Source organism: Myxine glutinosa, chromosome 1 (genome assembly GCF_964187855.1).
Source record: "Myxine glutinosa chromosome 1, kmMyxGlut1.1, whole genome shotgun sequence".
NCBI classification, from domain to species: domain Eukaryota; kingdom Metazoa; phylum Chordata; class Myxini; order Myxiniformes; family Myxinidae; genus Myxine; species Myxine glutinosa.
Genome location: NC_136261.1, coordinates 52015761 through 52030265, shown reverse-complemented (window position 1 = coordinate 52030265; position 14505 = coordinate 52015761). Strand labels below are relative to the sequence as shown.

The 14505-nt window shown below is 45.4% G+C and overlaps 1 protein-coding gene across 5 annotated transcripts in view; it reads left to right on the top strand.

The window, feature by feature from the left end:
* LOC137423725 (biotin-dependent 3-methylcrotonyl-coenzyme A carboxylase beta1 subunit) overlaps positions 1–13107 on the top strand; it is a 71367-nt gene extending 58260 nt beyond the window's left edge. For 2 of the 5 annotated variants that reach the window (XR_013622363.1, XM_068111175.2), the window contains 4 exons: positions 8232–8354; positions 11871–11980; positions 12138–12219; positions 12397–13107. Coding sequence is in view for 1 of the 5 variants with exons in the window: in XM_068111175.2 (XP_067967276.1) it covers positions 8232–8354; positions 11871–11980; positions 12138–12219; positions 12397–12480 (399 nt within the window). In the remaining 4 variants the exon portion in view is untranslated. Of the gene's footprint in view, positions 1–8231; positions 8355–11198; positions 11530–11870; positions 11981–12137; positions 12220–12396 lie in introns of those variants that run through there. The other 3 variants (XR_013622360.1, XR_010983778.2, XR_013622364.1) reach the window with 3 other exon arrangements.
* The last annotated feature ends 1398 nt before the right edge of the window (positions 13108–14505 follow it).

The following is a 14505-nucleotide window of genomic DNA, read 5'->3' as shown; positions in this document are numbered from 1 at the left end:
GAGTTTTGAGGGGAATTTGGTTACGCTGGTGGGCAGCGGGTGAAATATACTACAACAACAACAACAGGCCTTTTCAGGACATTTTCCCTCCTGGAGCGGGGTTTAGCCTTGCGGTCCCCATGACAATCTTCTCCATTTTGCCCTATTTTCTGCATCTCTCCTTGTTAACCCCCTTGCCCGCATTTCTTCTTCCACCATCTTTAGCCAAGTCTTTCTCGGTCTTCCCCATCCTCTACTTCCTTCCACATGCATTTCTATCACACTTCTCTCAACCAGTCACTTTCATCCTTCCTCAACACATGATCAAACCATCTCAACCTGTTTCTCTTCACAGCATCCATCGCAGGCTCTATTCCCATCATCTTTCGCAAGTCATAATTTCTCTTCCTCTCTTTTTTTTTTTTTTTTTTTTTGTATACAAGATCGAGGCTCGTGAAAAAGCTAACATTAATCACACAAAAAGACAAACCGACACACAAAACACAAAAAACAAGGGGAGCGGTAGACAAGATGGGGAGAGAGGGGGAAGGACACAAAAGAGAGGGGGAAGGACACAAACACAACATTTGAGAGCAGGGACATCGAGAGGACTTGGGGGGAGGTGGGAGAGGAATAAAACATATGAACACTGCAAGGACTCTGGGGTGAACTACCGGGGGTAGAAAAGATCAAGGTTTTCGATGGAGGAAGATAAGAGATGGTGGTGAACAGCTGTTTTAAAGACCTGGAGGGAGGAGTGGGATTGAAGGGAGTGGGGGAGTTTGTTCCAGAGGCGGGAGAAAAGAGGAATGAAGGAGTGAAGGTGAGCAGAGAGTCTGGATTTTGGCAGTTTAACCATAAGAGGGTTGCAGGCAGATCTTGTGCGACCTGAAGGAATATTGGGGGGACAGAGCACAGAGAGAGCTGGGGGAGCAAGGCCGGAGAGGAGTCGGTAGAAGACAGAAAGACCACCAACCTGCCTGCGGTGAGTGAGTGAAAGGCCCTCGGTGTTGACTACATCGCAGGAGATTCCAATGATTCTGAAAGCTTTGGCCTCAACAGCGTGAAGCCGAGCAAGGTGTGAGGCAGGAGCACCAGCCCAGAGGGGAGAACAGTATTCCATTGAGCTGCGGATGAAAGCCTTGTATGTGGTGAGGAGCTCAGGTGTGCCAAGGAAGGACTTCGCACGACGGAGGATGCCCAGTCGGCGACTGGCTTTGGAGGCCAGCTTGGAAATGTGGTTTTCCCAAGAAAGATCATGGCAGATAGTGAGACCCAAAAGCTTGAGCGACAGAACTTCTTGGAGAGGATTGTTGAGAAAGTAGATGGGAGGGTTGTCCAGTCGGTCCTTTCGGAGAGACATTGTAAGAGTGTGCGATTTGTCAGGATTGAAAGACATGTTCCACTTGTTTGACCAGTCTGTGATTTTGTCCAGGTCTGCAGAGAGTGAGGAGGCTGCAGACTGCCGATCTGAGGGATGAGGAATGGAGCGACAGAGAGTAGAGTCATCAGCAAAGAGATAGAGAGGATTTTCAAGAGAGTCAGAGAGATCATTGATGAAGACCAGAAAAAGCACAGGGCCCAGAACACTACCTTGGGGAACTCCAGCCTGAACAGGAAGAGGAGATGAGAGAAACCCATTCAGGGCCACATGTTGACTACGACCAGAGAGGAAGTCTCCCAGCCATGCGTGGAGATTTCCATGGATACCAAAGGAGGAGAGTTTGGTGAGCAGAGCAGGGTGCCAGACAGTATCGAAGGCACGTGAAATGTCAAGGGAGACAGCTCTAATTTCCTGTTTGGCGTTGAGGACCTCCATCCATTGTTGAGAAAGCAGAAGCAGCATGTCCAGAGTAGAGTGACCAGGTCTGAAACCAAATTGATGATCAGAGATCAAGCCATTGGAGAAGAGGAAAGATTTAATATCTGAAGCAATGATGGATTCCATGACTTTGCTGATAATTGGGAGAAGGCTGATTGGTCTGTAGTTGCTGGGATAAACTTCCACCCTTTCTCTCTCAACTCTCTCAAATATCTCTCAAAATAAATAAACTCTCTCAACGATACTCCACACATCCACCGAACCATTCGCATTTCCACCCTTTCCAGCCTTCGTTGCTGCTCTACGTTCATTACCCATGTCTCATTCCCATAAATCATAACACTTCTCACACATGCAGCATACACCATACATATAGACTGATAGGTTGGATCTGGATTCGGAGCTGTACCAAAATCTCATCGGCTTGTTCTTGTCACTTAACCAGCTCATCCCTAGTTTTGTCATAACTCGTTCACAACTCTTTGAGATATAGTTTTTGGCCCTATATGTGAATAGTTGTTACGTGGTCCTCCCGGTGACTACCTGGTCTCGGTGACCCCCGGACCATGAGAGGAACTCCGCCAGAAAGATCTATTATTTATACGCTTTCGTAACGCAATCCATATGAATTCCAGTCAATAAGAAACCCCCACACCAAGGATCCAGAGTAATCAATAATATATTCCCCCAAGGAATCAACCATCAACAACCATCAACAATCCACAATCAACAATCAATCACCAATGTGATTACGATGGCCATCTTATATATGTGTGTGTCCCCTTTCCCCACTCCCGACCCCTTGGGTACTCACGACCCCTTTTGTCTCTGTCCCTCACAATGTCTCTGGGCCCCTCCTGACCAAGATGATGGTCGGCTTCTCCGCACACGGGCGGTTGAACGGACCCTTCCTGACGTGCTTTCACCGGGCACGTCCCGTACCGGGAACAATGGCTGCAGCGCGCACCTCCTGGCCAAGCAAAGCGGGTAATGTAAAGCAGGCAAAGCAACACGCGGCTTGCCCAGCACGCGCGGCCCAAGGTGCGACCCGTACGCGGCCTTGTAGACGGCGAGGCGAACTGTGCCAGCTGCTTGGTTCCGTGCACGAACCCACAGTGACTTGACGTGTCAAAGGGTAGTTACACGTCCCGGTAACTCCTCTCGCCAGACGGGCTTTGAAACGCCGATTCTCTTACGTTGTTCAATCGATACCGCTCGCGTCCGAGGTCGGCCAGGAAGAAGAAGAATCGTCGCTTCTCCAGGACCTCGTGTCTTTTCTTCTTCCGTTTCCGGTCTCCTTTTTCTCAGAAGGGCTCCTGACCCTTTAATCACAACAACCTTTAATCGACTACACATTGATAAGCATAGCCCGGAATAGTAATTCACATACATTCACATAAATATGTAACACTCCCCCCCTTCAAGAAAGAAAGTTTGAACCCAGCGAAAACTTTCTTTGCCGGCCAACTTGGATAAACAAACCAGATAACTCACCCCCCCCACCCCAACTCATCAGTTCCCCCCGGGCACAGTCATCACTTTAAAATAAAGCAACAAAATTTCACACGATCCCCTACATTAATTCCCTCTGGACCAAGCGTCAACCACTTCTAGTTTCTCTTGAATGACGGTTAAGAGGTGGTGACCAAAGCCCCCAAATTTAAACCTCTCTATAGCACTTTTTCGGGAGGCCCAGCGGAATATTCCCTACATGGACGCCTTAAGGAATGTGGAGTACACTGTTAGTCCGGGGAGGAAAGTTCATTACATGGACGCCTTTAAGAACGTGGAGTTCACGGTTAGTCCATGCAGGAAAGTTCACTACCTGGACGCCTTTAAGAACGTGGCGTTCACGGTTAGTCCGTGTAGGAGCCCCGGCTCGGCGGCTCCCCCGTATATAGTGCTTCAACTCTCCAGACTCCTAACCGTTACGGTGGGACCCCTTGTCCCAGCCGTTACCTGACTGGCGGTCTCTTTCTCGGCCAGTGCTCTGACATTCATTCTTTCGGGAGGTGCCGTAACTCTGGGAGCCTCCATAGTAATATCGGCTGCTGCCAACCCCAAAACTACTGCCAAGTTGTCCTCTTCTGTAGACCTCTCGACGCCTACGAAAGGCCTTCCCTACTGTTATGGTCCGACCCTCCAAATCCTTACCATTCCAATTCTTCTCTGCCTCCCTGGCGTCTCTTGTGCTTGCAAACGTGACAAAGCCGAACCCTCTTGACCGTTGCGTTTCCCTGTCTTTTACCACCCGCACTTCCACCAGCGGCCCATATCTGTTGAAGACAGAGGTCAGAACGTCTTCCTCTGTGTTGAAGTTCAGTCCCCCTACAAATAACTTGGAACTTTTGTCGCCATCCCGAGCTGGTGGGGTGTTATTTTCCCTGCTGTGCTCTTTACCAACCCTCGGGTTACCATCAATTTGCCCCCCGGCCAAATCATTCCCGATAATCACAGATACTCCCTCTACAGGAAGCGTGGCTTGTAAACCGACGGTGACCGGTCCTGACACCAAATCGGATTCCAAATGGATGACATGAAGTGGGGCACTAACACAGCCACCGATCCCTTGTAACCGAACACTATCACCAGTTGCGGTACTCTTTGACAATGGCAAAATGCCTTCAAGCATTAAGGATTGATGGGCTCCTGTGTCCCTCAAAACCCTAACCGGTCTTGGGTTAGTCAAGTCTCCCTTGAGTGAGACCAACCCCTCATAAATAAATGGTTGGTAACTCTTCTGTGGGCGATTTCTTACGTTTGCCATCGCATTCGGAGTTGTACTAGTCGGACTCCACTCTGGGTCTTCCCTTTTCATGAGGTAACAACTGGACATCAAGTGTCCAGGTTTCTTGCAAAAAGCGCAAGTAGGCCCGGAGTAAAAACTTGTGGTCTGCCTCGGGCCCCCCGAAAAATAAGTTTGGCTTGGGCCCGCAGCCCTCTGATTTCGAACAGGTGGGGTATCCGCGTTGTCCCCATAATCCTCTCGAGGCCGCCGCCATGTATTGTCGTTCTCTGCACCTGCTGTTCCCCACCTCCCCTGCGGAGATCTAGGCGAGGAGTTAGGTTTGTGGACCCCTATCCGGTGTGTTAAGGCATAATCATCTGCCAGGGTGGCTGCGTCCCACAACTTCGGTACTTTCTTTTCCTGCAGGTACACTTTGATGTCCTCGTGGACACACTGTTGAAATTCCTCCACCAGGATCAAGTCACGCAATGTTTCGAAGTCTTTCCCGACTCCTTTTGACTCACACCACCGATCAAACATGTTTTCTTTCACTCTGGCAAACTCCACATGGGTCTCACTCTCCCTCTTCCTGGCATTCCTGAATTTTTGCCGGTAAGCTTCCGGAACCAACTCATAGGCTTTGAGGATGTGCTTCTTCAATACCTCATAATCTGCACATTGGTCCATTGGTAGCGCCGAATAAATCTCTTGAGCTTTTCCCACCAGCACACTTTGCACTAGTATGGTCCAAGCCTCCTCCGGCCAGTTTAACTGTCGAGCCACTTTCTCAAAGTGTGGAAAAAATTTAGCGACTTCCTTTTCACTGAAGGGTGGAACCAGCCTCACATGTCTGCCCACATCCCAGGTGTTCTGGCTAGGTGTTGACCCCGTCAGCAAGGGTGGTACCTCTCCCCGTTCTCATTAACTCCAGCTCCTTGAATTTAATTTCTTGCTGAAGCTCCATGTCACGTTCCTTTAATTCCCTTTCCGCTTTTCTCTCCTCTGCTTTGAGGTCCCTTGCAGCTCTCCTCTCCTCTGCTTTTCTCCCTTCTAACCTTTCCTGGAGTTCTCGTTCCACTCTCCTTTCCTCTGCTTGTTTCTCTTCTCTCCTCTCTTCTGCTTTCCTTTCTTCTTCTGCTCTTTCCTTTTCTGCTTTCCTTTCTTCTTCTGCTCTTTCCTTTTCTGCTTTCCTTTCTTCTTCTGCTAACCTTTCCTGGAGTTCTCGTTCCACTCCACTCTCCTTTCCTCTGCTTGTTTCTCTTCTCTCCTCTCTTCTGCTTTCCTTTCTTCTTCTGCTCTTTCCTTTTCTGCTTTCTTTTCTTCTTCTGCTCTTTCCTTTTCTGCTTTCCTTTCTTCTTCTGCTCTTTCCTTTTCTGCTTTCCTTTCTTCTTCTTTTAACCTTTCCTGGAGTTCTCGTTCCACTCTCCTTTCCTCTGCTTGTTTCTCTTCTCTCCTCTCTTCTGCTTTCCTTTCTTCTTCTTTAATCCGTTCCTGGCTCTGTAATTGCAACTCCAGTTTCCGGAGCTCAACGTCTTCTGGTTCTTCGGGTAGCCACTGCCAGGCTAACTCGTCCCATGTTCCTACTCCCACCATAGACTGTATCACCGTGGTCTGCAACTCTGCCTTCCTCAAATTAGTTCGGACCTCCAAGTTAAAATGTTTGGCCAATTTCAAGAGGGTCCGCTTTCAGTAACGCTCGGAACTGTGCCTCACTAGGTGTTACCGCAAAGTTCTGTGCAACAAACGCCATGGTGACTATCGTTAACACCTGTTAACCTTCACCCAAGACTTTACCACAATTTCTCAAAAATTTACCAATTAATAATTAATTAATAAATTTTAATTAATAAAAACTATTATTTTATTATGTTATACAATTTTAAATCCCGGATGTAGACCCAATTGCGAATCCGCAAATCGTAATTTGGACGAGCCCCCAATTCTGTTACGTGGTCCTCCCGGTGACTACCTGGTCTCGGTGACCCCCGGACCGTGAGAGGAACTCCGCCAGAAAGATCTATTATTTATACGCTTTCGTAACGCAATCCATATGAATTCCAGTCAATAAGAAACCCCCACACCAAGGATCCAGAGTAATCAATAATATATTCCCCCAAGGAATCAACCATCAACAACCATCAACAATCCACAATCAACAATCAATCACCAATGTGATTACGATGGCCATCTTATATATGTGTGTGTCCCCTTTCCCCACTCCCGACCCCTTTTGTCTCTGTACCTCACAATGTCTCTGGGCCCCTCCTGACCAAGATGATGGTCGGCTTCTCCGCACATGGGCGGTTGAACGGACCCTTCCTGACGTGCTTTCACCGGGCACGTCCCGTACCGGGAACAACGGCTGCAGCACGCACCTCCTGGCCAAGCAAAGCGGGTAATGTAAAGCAGGCAAAGCAACACGCGGCTTGCCCAGCGCGCGCGGCCCAAGGTGCGACCCGTACGCGGCCTTGTAGACGGCGAGGCGAACTGTGCCAGCTGCTTGGTTCCGTGCACGAACCCACAGTGACTTGACGTGTCAAAGGGTAGTTACACGTCCCGGTAACTCCTCTCGCCAGACGGGCTTTGAAACGCCGATTCTCTTACGTTGCTCAATCGATACCGCTCGCGTCCAAGGTCGGCCAGGAAGAAGAAGAATCGTCGCGTCTCCAGGACCTCGTGTCTTTTCTTCTTCCGTTTCCGGTCTCCTTTTTCTCAGAAGGGCTCCTGACCCTTTAATCACAACAACCTTTAATCGACTACACATTGATAAGCAAAGCCCGGAATAGTAATTCACATACATTCACATAAATATGTAACAATAGTGAAGAATCACTTGGGGGTGGAGGGGAGGAAGATAATTCTCATCTGGATTGGCTTCTTCACCAAAATCTAAACAATTCATCCTTGTCACACACCCAACCTGTCCACCAAGTTTCCTCTGAATCCATCCACAACTTTGAGATATCCTGCTCACAGACAGACAAACAGACAGGGGTGAAAACATAACCACCGTCCACCGACAATGAAGAAGGTGGACATAATAAAAAAATTCAGTTCTTGATCAAATTGACATTAAAACATGAAATGATGGTTCTTTGTGTGATCGAGCATCGTATGTTGTGTGCTCCCCTCGGTGGGATAATGGGCAGGGCTTGGCCTGTGCCTCCACCTTCGATAACGTTTTTATGATGTTTTTAAAACCCGACAAAATAATGTTTTTCACAATGTTTGGCATAATGTTTTTATGATTATTTAACATTGTGTTAGCTGGGAGGCTTTGTTGGGAATCAAACAAATTGCGTTTATTTATATTCTGTATGAAGAATGGAAATTAATACACAAATGGTCCGCAGTCTCCTCAACACTACACGGAATGCAACTGATGGTCACATGATGCTGTACGACCTCAAACGAGGAAATTAGGTCATTTGTCCCATCATTGCTGTGTTGCACTCCCAAGTTAATTTTTTGTGACTGCTGTAAACTACAATCCTCTTGATGTTTTACTAAATAACCCGACCATGACCGTGTGACCCAACGTGTGTGTTTGTTTGTGCGTGCGTGTGTGTGCATAGCATGATGAAGTCTTGCACCACAACTATATGACTGTCTGATTAGTAAATTTGCCAATTGATTTACTCTAGGTAATGCAAAATGTGTCATTCTGGATCCCATGATTATCACTTTTATTTTTGTGAGCAGGCTGGTAAGGAGGCAGAAGCTCTGAAGGCACAAGGTACAATGATGGCCACTGTGGCCTGTTCAAGGGTACCAAAGATTACCATAGTAACAGGAAATGCTTATGGAGCACAGAGTTACGCCATGGTGAGAAGTAATTTTAAATTGCCCTTCCTTTTCATATCCACAGCTACGTATACATTATGTATTGTTAGATTAATGTTTACCTACCTCAAACCATGTACATTGAAGGTTCTCTTTGATCTCATTTTGTATACAGGTCAGCAAATGTGTGGTGGACACCAGATCCACCCTACAAAAAACGTCCCCTTATTTTAAAGCCTCATGTACATGATCAGCAGGTGCCGCAAAGCAGTCATGCTGTCAGTGTCAGCTGTAGTGTACAAACCTTTGTTTAAACATATATGCACTAGTTGTGGGAGAACCAGTGTGTTGAATAATGATGTGATGTGAGGACCTCTCTAGTCAATGGTAGATATCAAAGGGTTGGCACGTTCAAAGTACATCCATCGCAAGCAACTCCTGGCACACGAGGTGCTGTGCTTCGGCATGGTAACCTCCATGAGGTCACAACGGGAATTGCGTGCATCGACTAACCACCGAGAATGCTCATTTCCAGCCGCATAATCATTCCGTGTCGACTAATTTCATACAACATAAGTGTATTGAATGTTGGACAATGAAGAAGGTCATGTGATGGCAGCAGAAACCTTATGCTAGCGATTGCAGCCTGAGATAAATGCATGTCAGGATACATTTTTGTGCTTTTACTTTGCAATGAAAGACGTATCGTAGTCGTATGTCATGTGTTCACAAGCAAAACTCTAATTTAAAAGGACCACCTTTTCTCACGTCCATTGTGTGCGTGTAACATGTTTAATTGCCCCCCCCCCTTCCCACGCCTCCTCCCCCCAAGCCCTCTCCCTCCCACACATCTCCCTGCTCTTAAATGTTGTGTGCTCTCAAGTGTTTGTGTGCTTCCCATTCTCTTGTCTTCCGCTCCCTCTTTTTATATATTTTGTTTGGCTGGTTGATTTGTTTGTGAAGTGAATGTCAGCTCTTTCACGAGCCTCGATTCAGTATACAAAAAAAAAAAAAAAAAAAAAAATTTGATCTCGTATCGACTGAGGATTACCAACTTGTGTAGTGTTATATCTTCCTGGTGACGCAGCTTCACTCATGCATGTTTATTGCCACCGTTCAGAAGTGGAGATTTGAGAACGAGTCTTTTTTTAGAGTCTGATATTGTGCAGGATATTTTTAAAGACTAAACTTGTGATAAGTTTAACCCTTTGAGTACGGGATTTTTTTGGGATAAAAATACCCCCGGTATGGGATTAATTTGGCATTTTGGTACGGGAATGCAACCACGTACTGACGATCTATTTATAGGTAGAGTCAAAGACGTGTAGTAACGTCATTCGTACACAAAACTTTTTCGCGGGTTGTGGCACTGGACGTCATCCGTACTCAAAGGGTTAACATGCAGGCAAGTTGGATGTAGTTGGCTTGGAATACCCGACTCTCGAAATGATGTATTTTCGCCCCAGATTGCTTGGTGCTCATGCTCAGGAACCCTAGTAACAAAGTACATCTGGGCAGCCTGGACATTTTCAATGCCTCCCAGATAAGGATTGTGGAACTAATTGACTAAATAAACTTTTAAAGAAGTAGAAAGTAAATGTAAGCGTACCTACAAGAAAGGAGCGTGCCTCTGCACAACAAGACAGTCGGAGAACTTTGTGATCAACTCGTTCAAAAGTTGACATGTTACACATGTTTCCGTCCATATTGCAAAAATGCCTGTGAAAAGCTGAAGATGGTGCGTTCTAACCAATCCTTTGTACTTCTTAACACAGATTGGAAAGTCATATCTGGGGCTTGTCGTAGCACAGGGTAAGTTAAAGTTTAAAATGACGTTGTATGGGCTGTGAGTGTCGATACTAGTGCAGTATATATTTTTGTTTGGTTCCAGGGCCACAAGAGAAATTATACTCCATTTTTGCATCCATTGGTGAAAGGAGAAATGTCCGTTCATGTGTAGAGCATGTGTTATAACCATGGCCACCACCAGCTAATTGTATTGACAGGAAATGATAGGAACCGTTGGACCAATTTTCATTCAGGAACACAACAATGATGGTAAACCATTCTTTGGTGTAAATGCTGAAAATTATGTTTAAAAGACTATTTGAATCACAGATTCCGCACCAGCAATGGTGGGTTAAAAGTGCCCTGCGAGCAGAACCCAAAAAAGTGTAAACCCATACAGCGCATGCACAAAAGGCCGCATTTAGAATTCAGATGTCAAATTCCCGTATTGGGAAGCAGGAAATATACAATTAGTGTAGCAAGGGATTTGTAAGTATTGTATTGTTTGATTACAAACAAATAAATGATTAGATGCTATGTAGATGGCTGTTGAAGCAATTATTATAGTTTCATCAATTATGATGGCAGATCAATTTGTCTGATAATATGGTGGTTGACTGCTCGCTGTTGAGTATGTTGTAGCTGATAGGTGGCTTGATTTGGTCATCTGTTGGTCTTCTCGTAGCTGAGCAAACAAATTTGGGAATGGTAGGGGTGCCCACATGTTACTGGTGAAGTTGTTGCCATTGAGAGTAGCAGTTGAAACGCCAGTTCTGTTCTTATGCTGGGGTATGTCTGAGGTGCTCCAGTACTCCCAGTTAGTCTCCATCCACGTCTGTCAGCTGCAAGTTGCTCTCAGGAACAGTGATTTATGTCACAGTTGGTCAGACTTTTCTTAAGGGTGTCTGATCTGAAATGCACTGACCAACCATCCCAACATTGTCTGTCTCTGGTGAACTCCCCATGGAAGATGTGCTTGGAGATGTGGTGGTCATCCATGCAAGAGACTTAGCCAGCCCATATCAGATGGATATTTGAGGATGTTGAGCCCTCACATGGTTAAGGACATCATTGTTAGTAATTTCATCCTGTCTTCAGATTCCCATTATGGATTGGAATTGCCTTTGGTGAAAGCATTGAAGGGAATCTACACAGCGTTTCTTGCAGACCTGGACCGTGCACTGTCCAGTAAGATCTGATAATTATCAGAGTAATCATATATTATAATATATGATAATAAGGGGTAAGTAAGGAGAGGTAAAAACGCATTCCATCCGTTTATATTTTAATACAAAGTTAGATTCGTTAAGTTGGACACGTGTTTTACTTCTTTAATTTATTTCTCTAGCTTCAAGTCGTTTGAAAACTCACACATCATTTTCATGTGGTGAAGATAAAAGAAGACAGTTCGCAAGAGAGCAGTATATTTGTAAGTCCTGTAATCCCGGACTTGTGCCAATTAGTGGATTTCCGGTTTTTTTACTTTAACTTAATTGAATATGGAAATTCATTTGTCTTAATCCCGACGCAATGACGATGCTGATGAAAATGACGGACGGGCTCCTGTGAAAGGTCAATATTATGACGTGAGTTAGCAAATTTCCATGAGGAAGAAGCACCCTTTTGCAGAGTTGCTTGCTTCCCTTGATGGGAATGGATGGATGGGATTTTGTTGTTGAAGCCATTTAATAACCTGTGCAGTTGTAGGCCCTGTTATGGCTTTTCATGAGATTTGAAACATCCAGATATTGCCTCTTTCCCACAATGCAGTGCAGTCGTGCCTTTTCTCCACACTTCCTTTTCCTGTGGCCAAATGCCAACATCTGCATGGTCGATCCAGATCAGATGACTTGCGTCGAGCATAAGGAGCTTCGTGAACGGTGAGGGATTTGCCTGCAGTTTTTGAGGCATTGGCCTCCAACGCAGCATTTTGATTCAATATACATTATTACTTCCTTCTCCTTTTCAATACGTTCAACAAACCTTCACTCCACTGTGTTCATCACTGCAGTGACTTTGTGATGTATTTTCTTTCAGGCTTCATGTCGAGAGCTCTGCATTTTACTCCACAGCACGACTTTGGGACGATGGAGTATTACAACCTCAAAACACTCGCTCGGTATGAGAAAATGCAGGATCGCAGAGGAGGGGAAAGGAGAGTGCAGAGTGGACGAGGATAAAGTTTGACGTATTGTGTAAATGAGCCGATAATTGTGTTGGGAATTGTTCAGTAAAAGTTAAATGCACGAGGCTTGACGAAGCATTTGCTAACACTTCCATTGCTGTTTTGCAACAGGTCCTGTCACAATGTTTGGAGATCTTCGCGCAAAAACGTTTGGATCCTCATCCCCACTTCTACAGCCCCGTTATGCGTTTCTGAGCAGCTGCTGTGGCCTATTTCAATTGCCAAGGTTCACAGCAAACTGTACAACCTTTCAGCACAACTCGGCAGAGCTTCTTTAACCGTTAAAACAGTGTGTCCTTGCAAAAGAGACCGGCCAGTTAATGCAAGAGCTGGAAGAATGAGTAATTGAGACATTATGATACAAAAGCAGAAGTAAGAACTTGCACTGAGGATTGAACGACATGCTAACTAAACCTCAATCTTTCCCTTTTTTCTATACTATTGGCGAGCATACTATGAACCCAGTAAATGTTATGTTCAGACCCATTACCCATGCTGCAGCATTTGAGACACCAATTCCGACAGAGATTCAAAGGAACTTTGTTGTTCCCACCCTGCTACCTGGCTTATCCATCACTGAAAGATGCATCGTTTACAGTTGAGACAAGTTGCATACAGGAATAGGACATCACGATCAAATCCCCCTCCCTGCAACGAAAATCATGCAATTTGTGTGATGTTGGAACATTGATGCAACTACATTTTGATATAATATTCTCTTGTTTAAATTGAAATTGTCATTATTTGTATTTATTTTAAATTTCAATCATATCCTATCAAGTGCCTTTACCAATCAGTAAATAAAAGGGCTTTGTACAGGAACCTGGTGAAACACATTGCTGTGAACTAGCAGCTTGCAGATGAAAAGCAGTAGCACCTTGTTGCACGTTACAATGTAATACATTTTTAGCTCACCTGGAACAAACATTGTTGGATTTGTTGCAGTTAGACTGTAACTATGCTCTGTTACTGTAACGATGTAACTATGCTAATTCACCCCAGATCCTTTTTTTTTTTAAATACCGACTTCTTTCTTTCCTGGAAGTTCTAGCAGTGTCCATGTGTTTTATACCTCTCCCACGCCCCCCACCCTCCGCCTTCCCATGCCTCCTCCCCCCAAGCCCTCTCCCTCCCACAGATCTTCCGTTGTCCCTGTTCTCTGCTGTTGTACTTGTGTGCTTCCCTCTCTCTCGCCATCTTGTCTTCCGCTCCCTTCCCTTCCGTTTGTTTTTTTTGCGATTGATGTTAGCTCTTACACGAGCCTCGATCTTGTATACAAAAAAAAAAGAAAAAAGTCTGGAACAGCTGATGCTCATGCCAGCGACAAACATTGTATTAGCATCACACAGCTGTCTGGCAGTCAGGCAGTATGTAAACACACAGAACTTTTTTTTCAGAAACTACAAACAATTTCGATGAAACTTGATGACAACCTTCGTCACCCGTGATGTACAAAATGTTTGTTCATGACATTTAAAAAATCAGGGTCTGAGGGAGTCTATGGGTGTTTGCTTCCCCCCCCCCACCCCCCCCCCCCCCTCCCCCAATGCTTTCTTTTACAAAACTACACACACGATTTCTATGAAACCTGACCCCAATCTTCATCACCTGTGATGTACCAAAGTTTGTTCACGGCATAAATGAAAAAAATCAGGGGTTTTCTCCCCAAAATAGGTATTGACTTTACTTTACTCTGTTACATATTTTGTGGGTTAACCACACCTACCATTGGTTCCCTGGTTGTACCAGGTGAGCCCAGTGACATTGCCCCTAATTTTATTATATATTAGCACAGACTGCAACAGTCTAGTGTTGAGGTTACTGGACTGATATACATGAGGTTGTATATTGAAAGCAGAAATATTAAGGGTTTTATTACCGTCCCTGCCCACCTTCCCACCCCCCAATACACAATCGAAAGATTGATGCAATCTAGAATTTTTTGTAAGTGAATGAGGCCAGGAACAATCTCTTGGTTTCATCCACTTGTAATACAAGGGATTCAATGTCGGCCTCCAAAGCCAGACGCCGACTGGGCAGCCTCCATCGTACAAAGTCCTTATTTAGCACACCTGAGCTCCTATCCACCTACAAGGCTTTCATCAGCTTGATGGAGTACTGCTCTCCCCTCCGGGCTAGAAATCAAAGCTTTCAAGATCATTAGAATCTCCCGCAATAAAACTGAGTATGTTACACTCGTGGGTACACTCGGATTGTTTA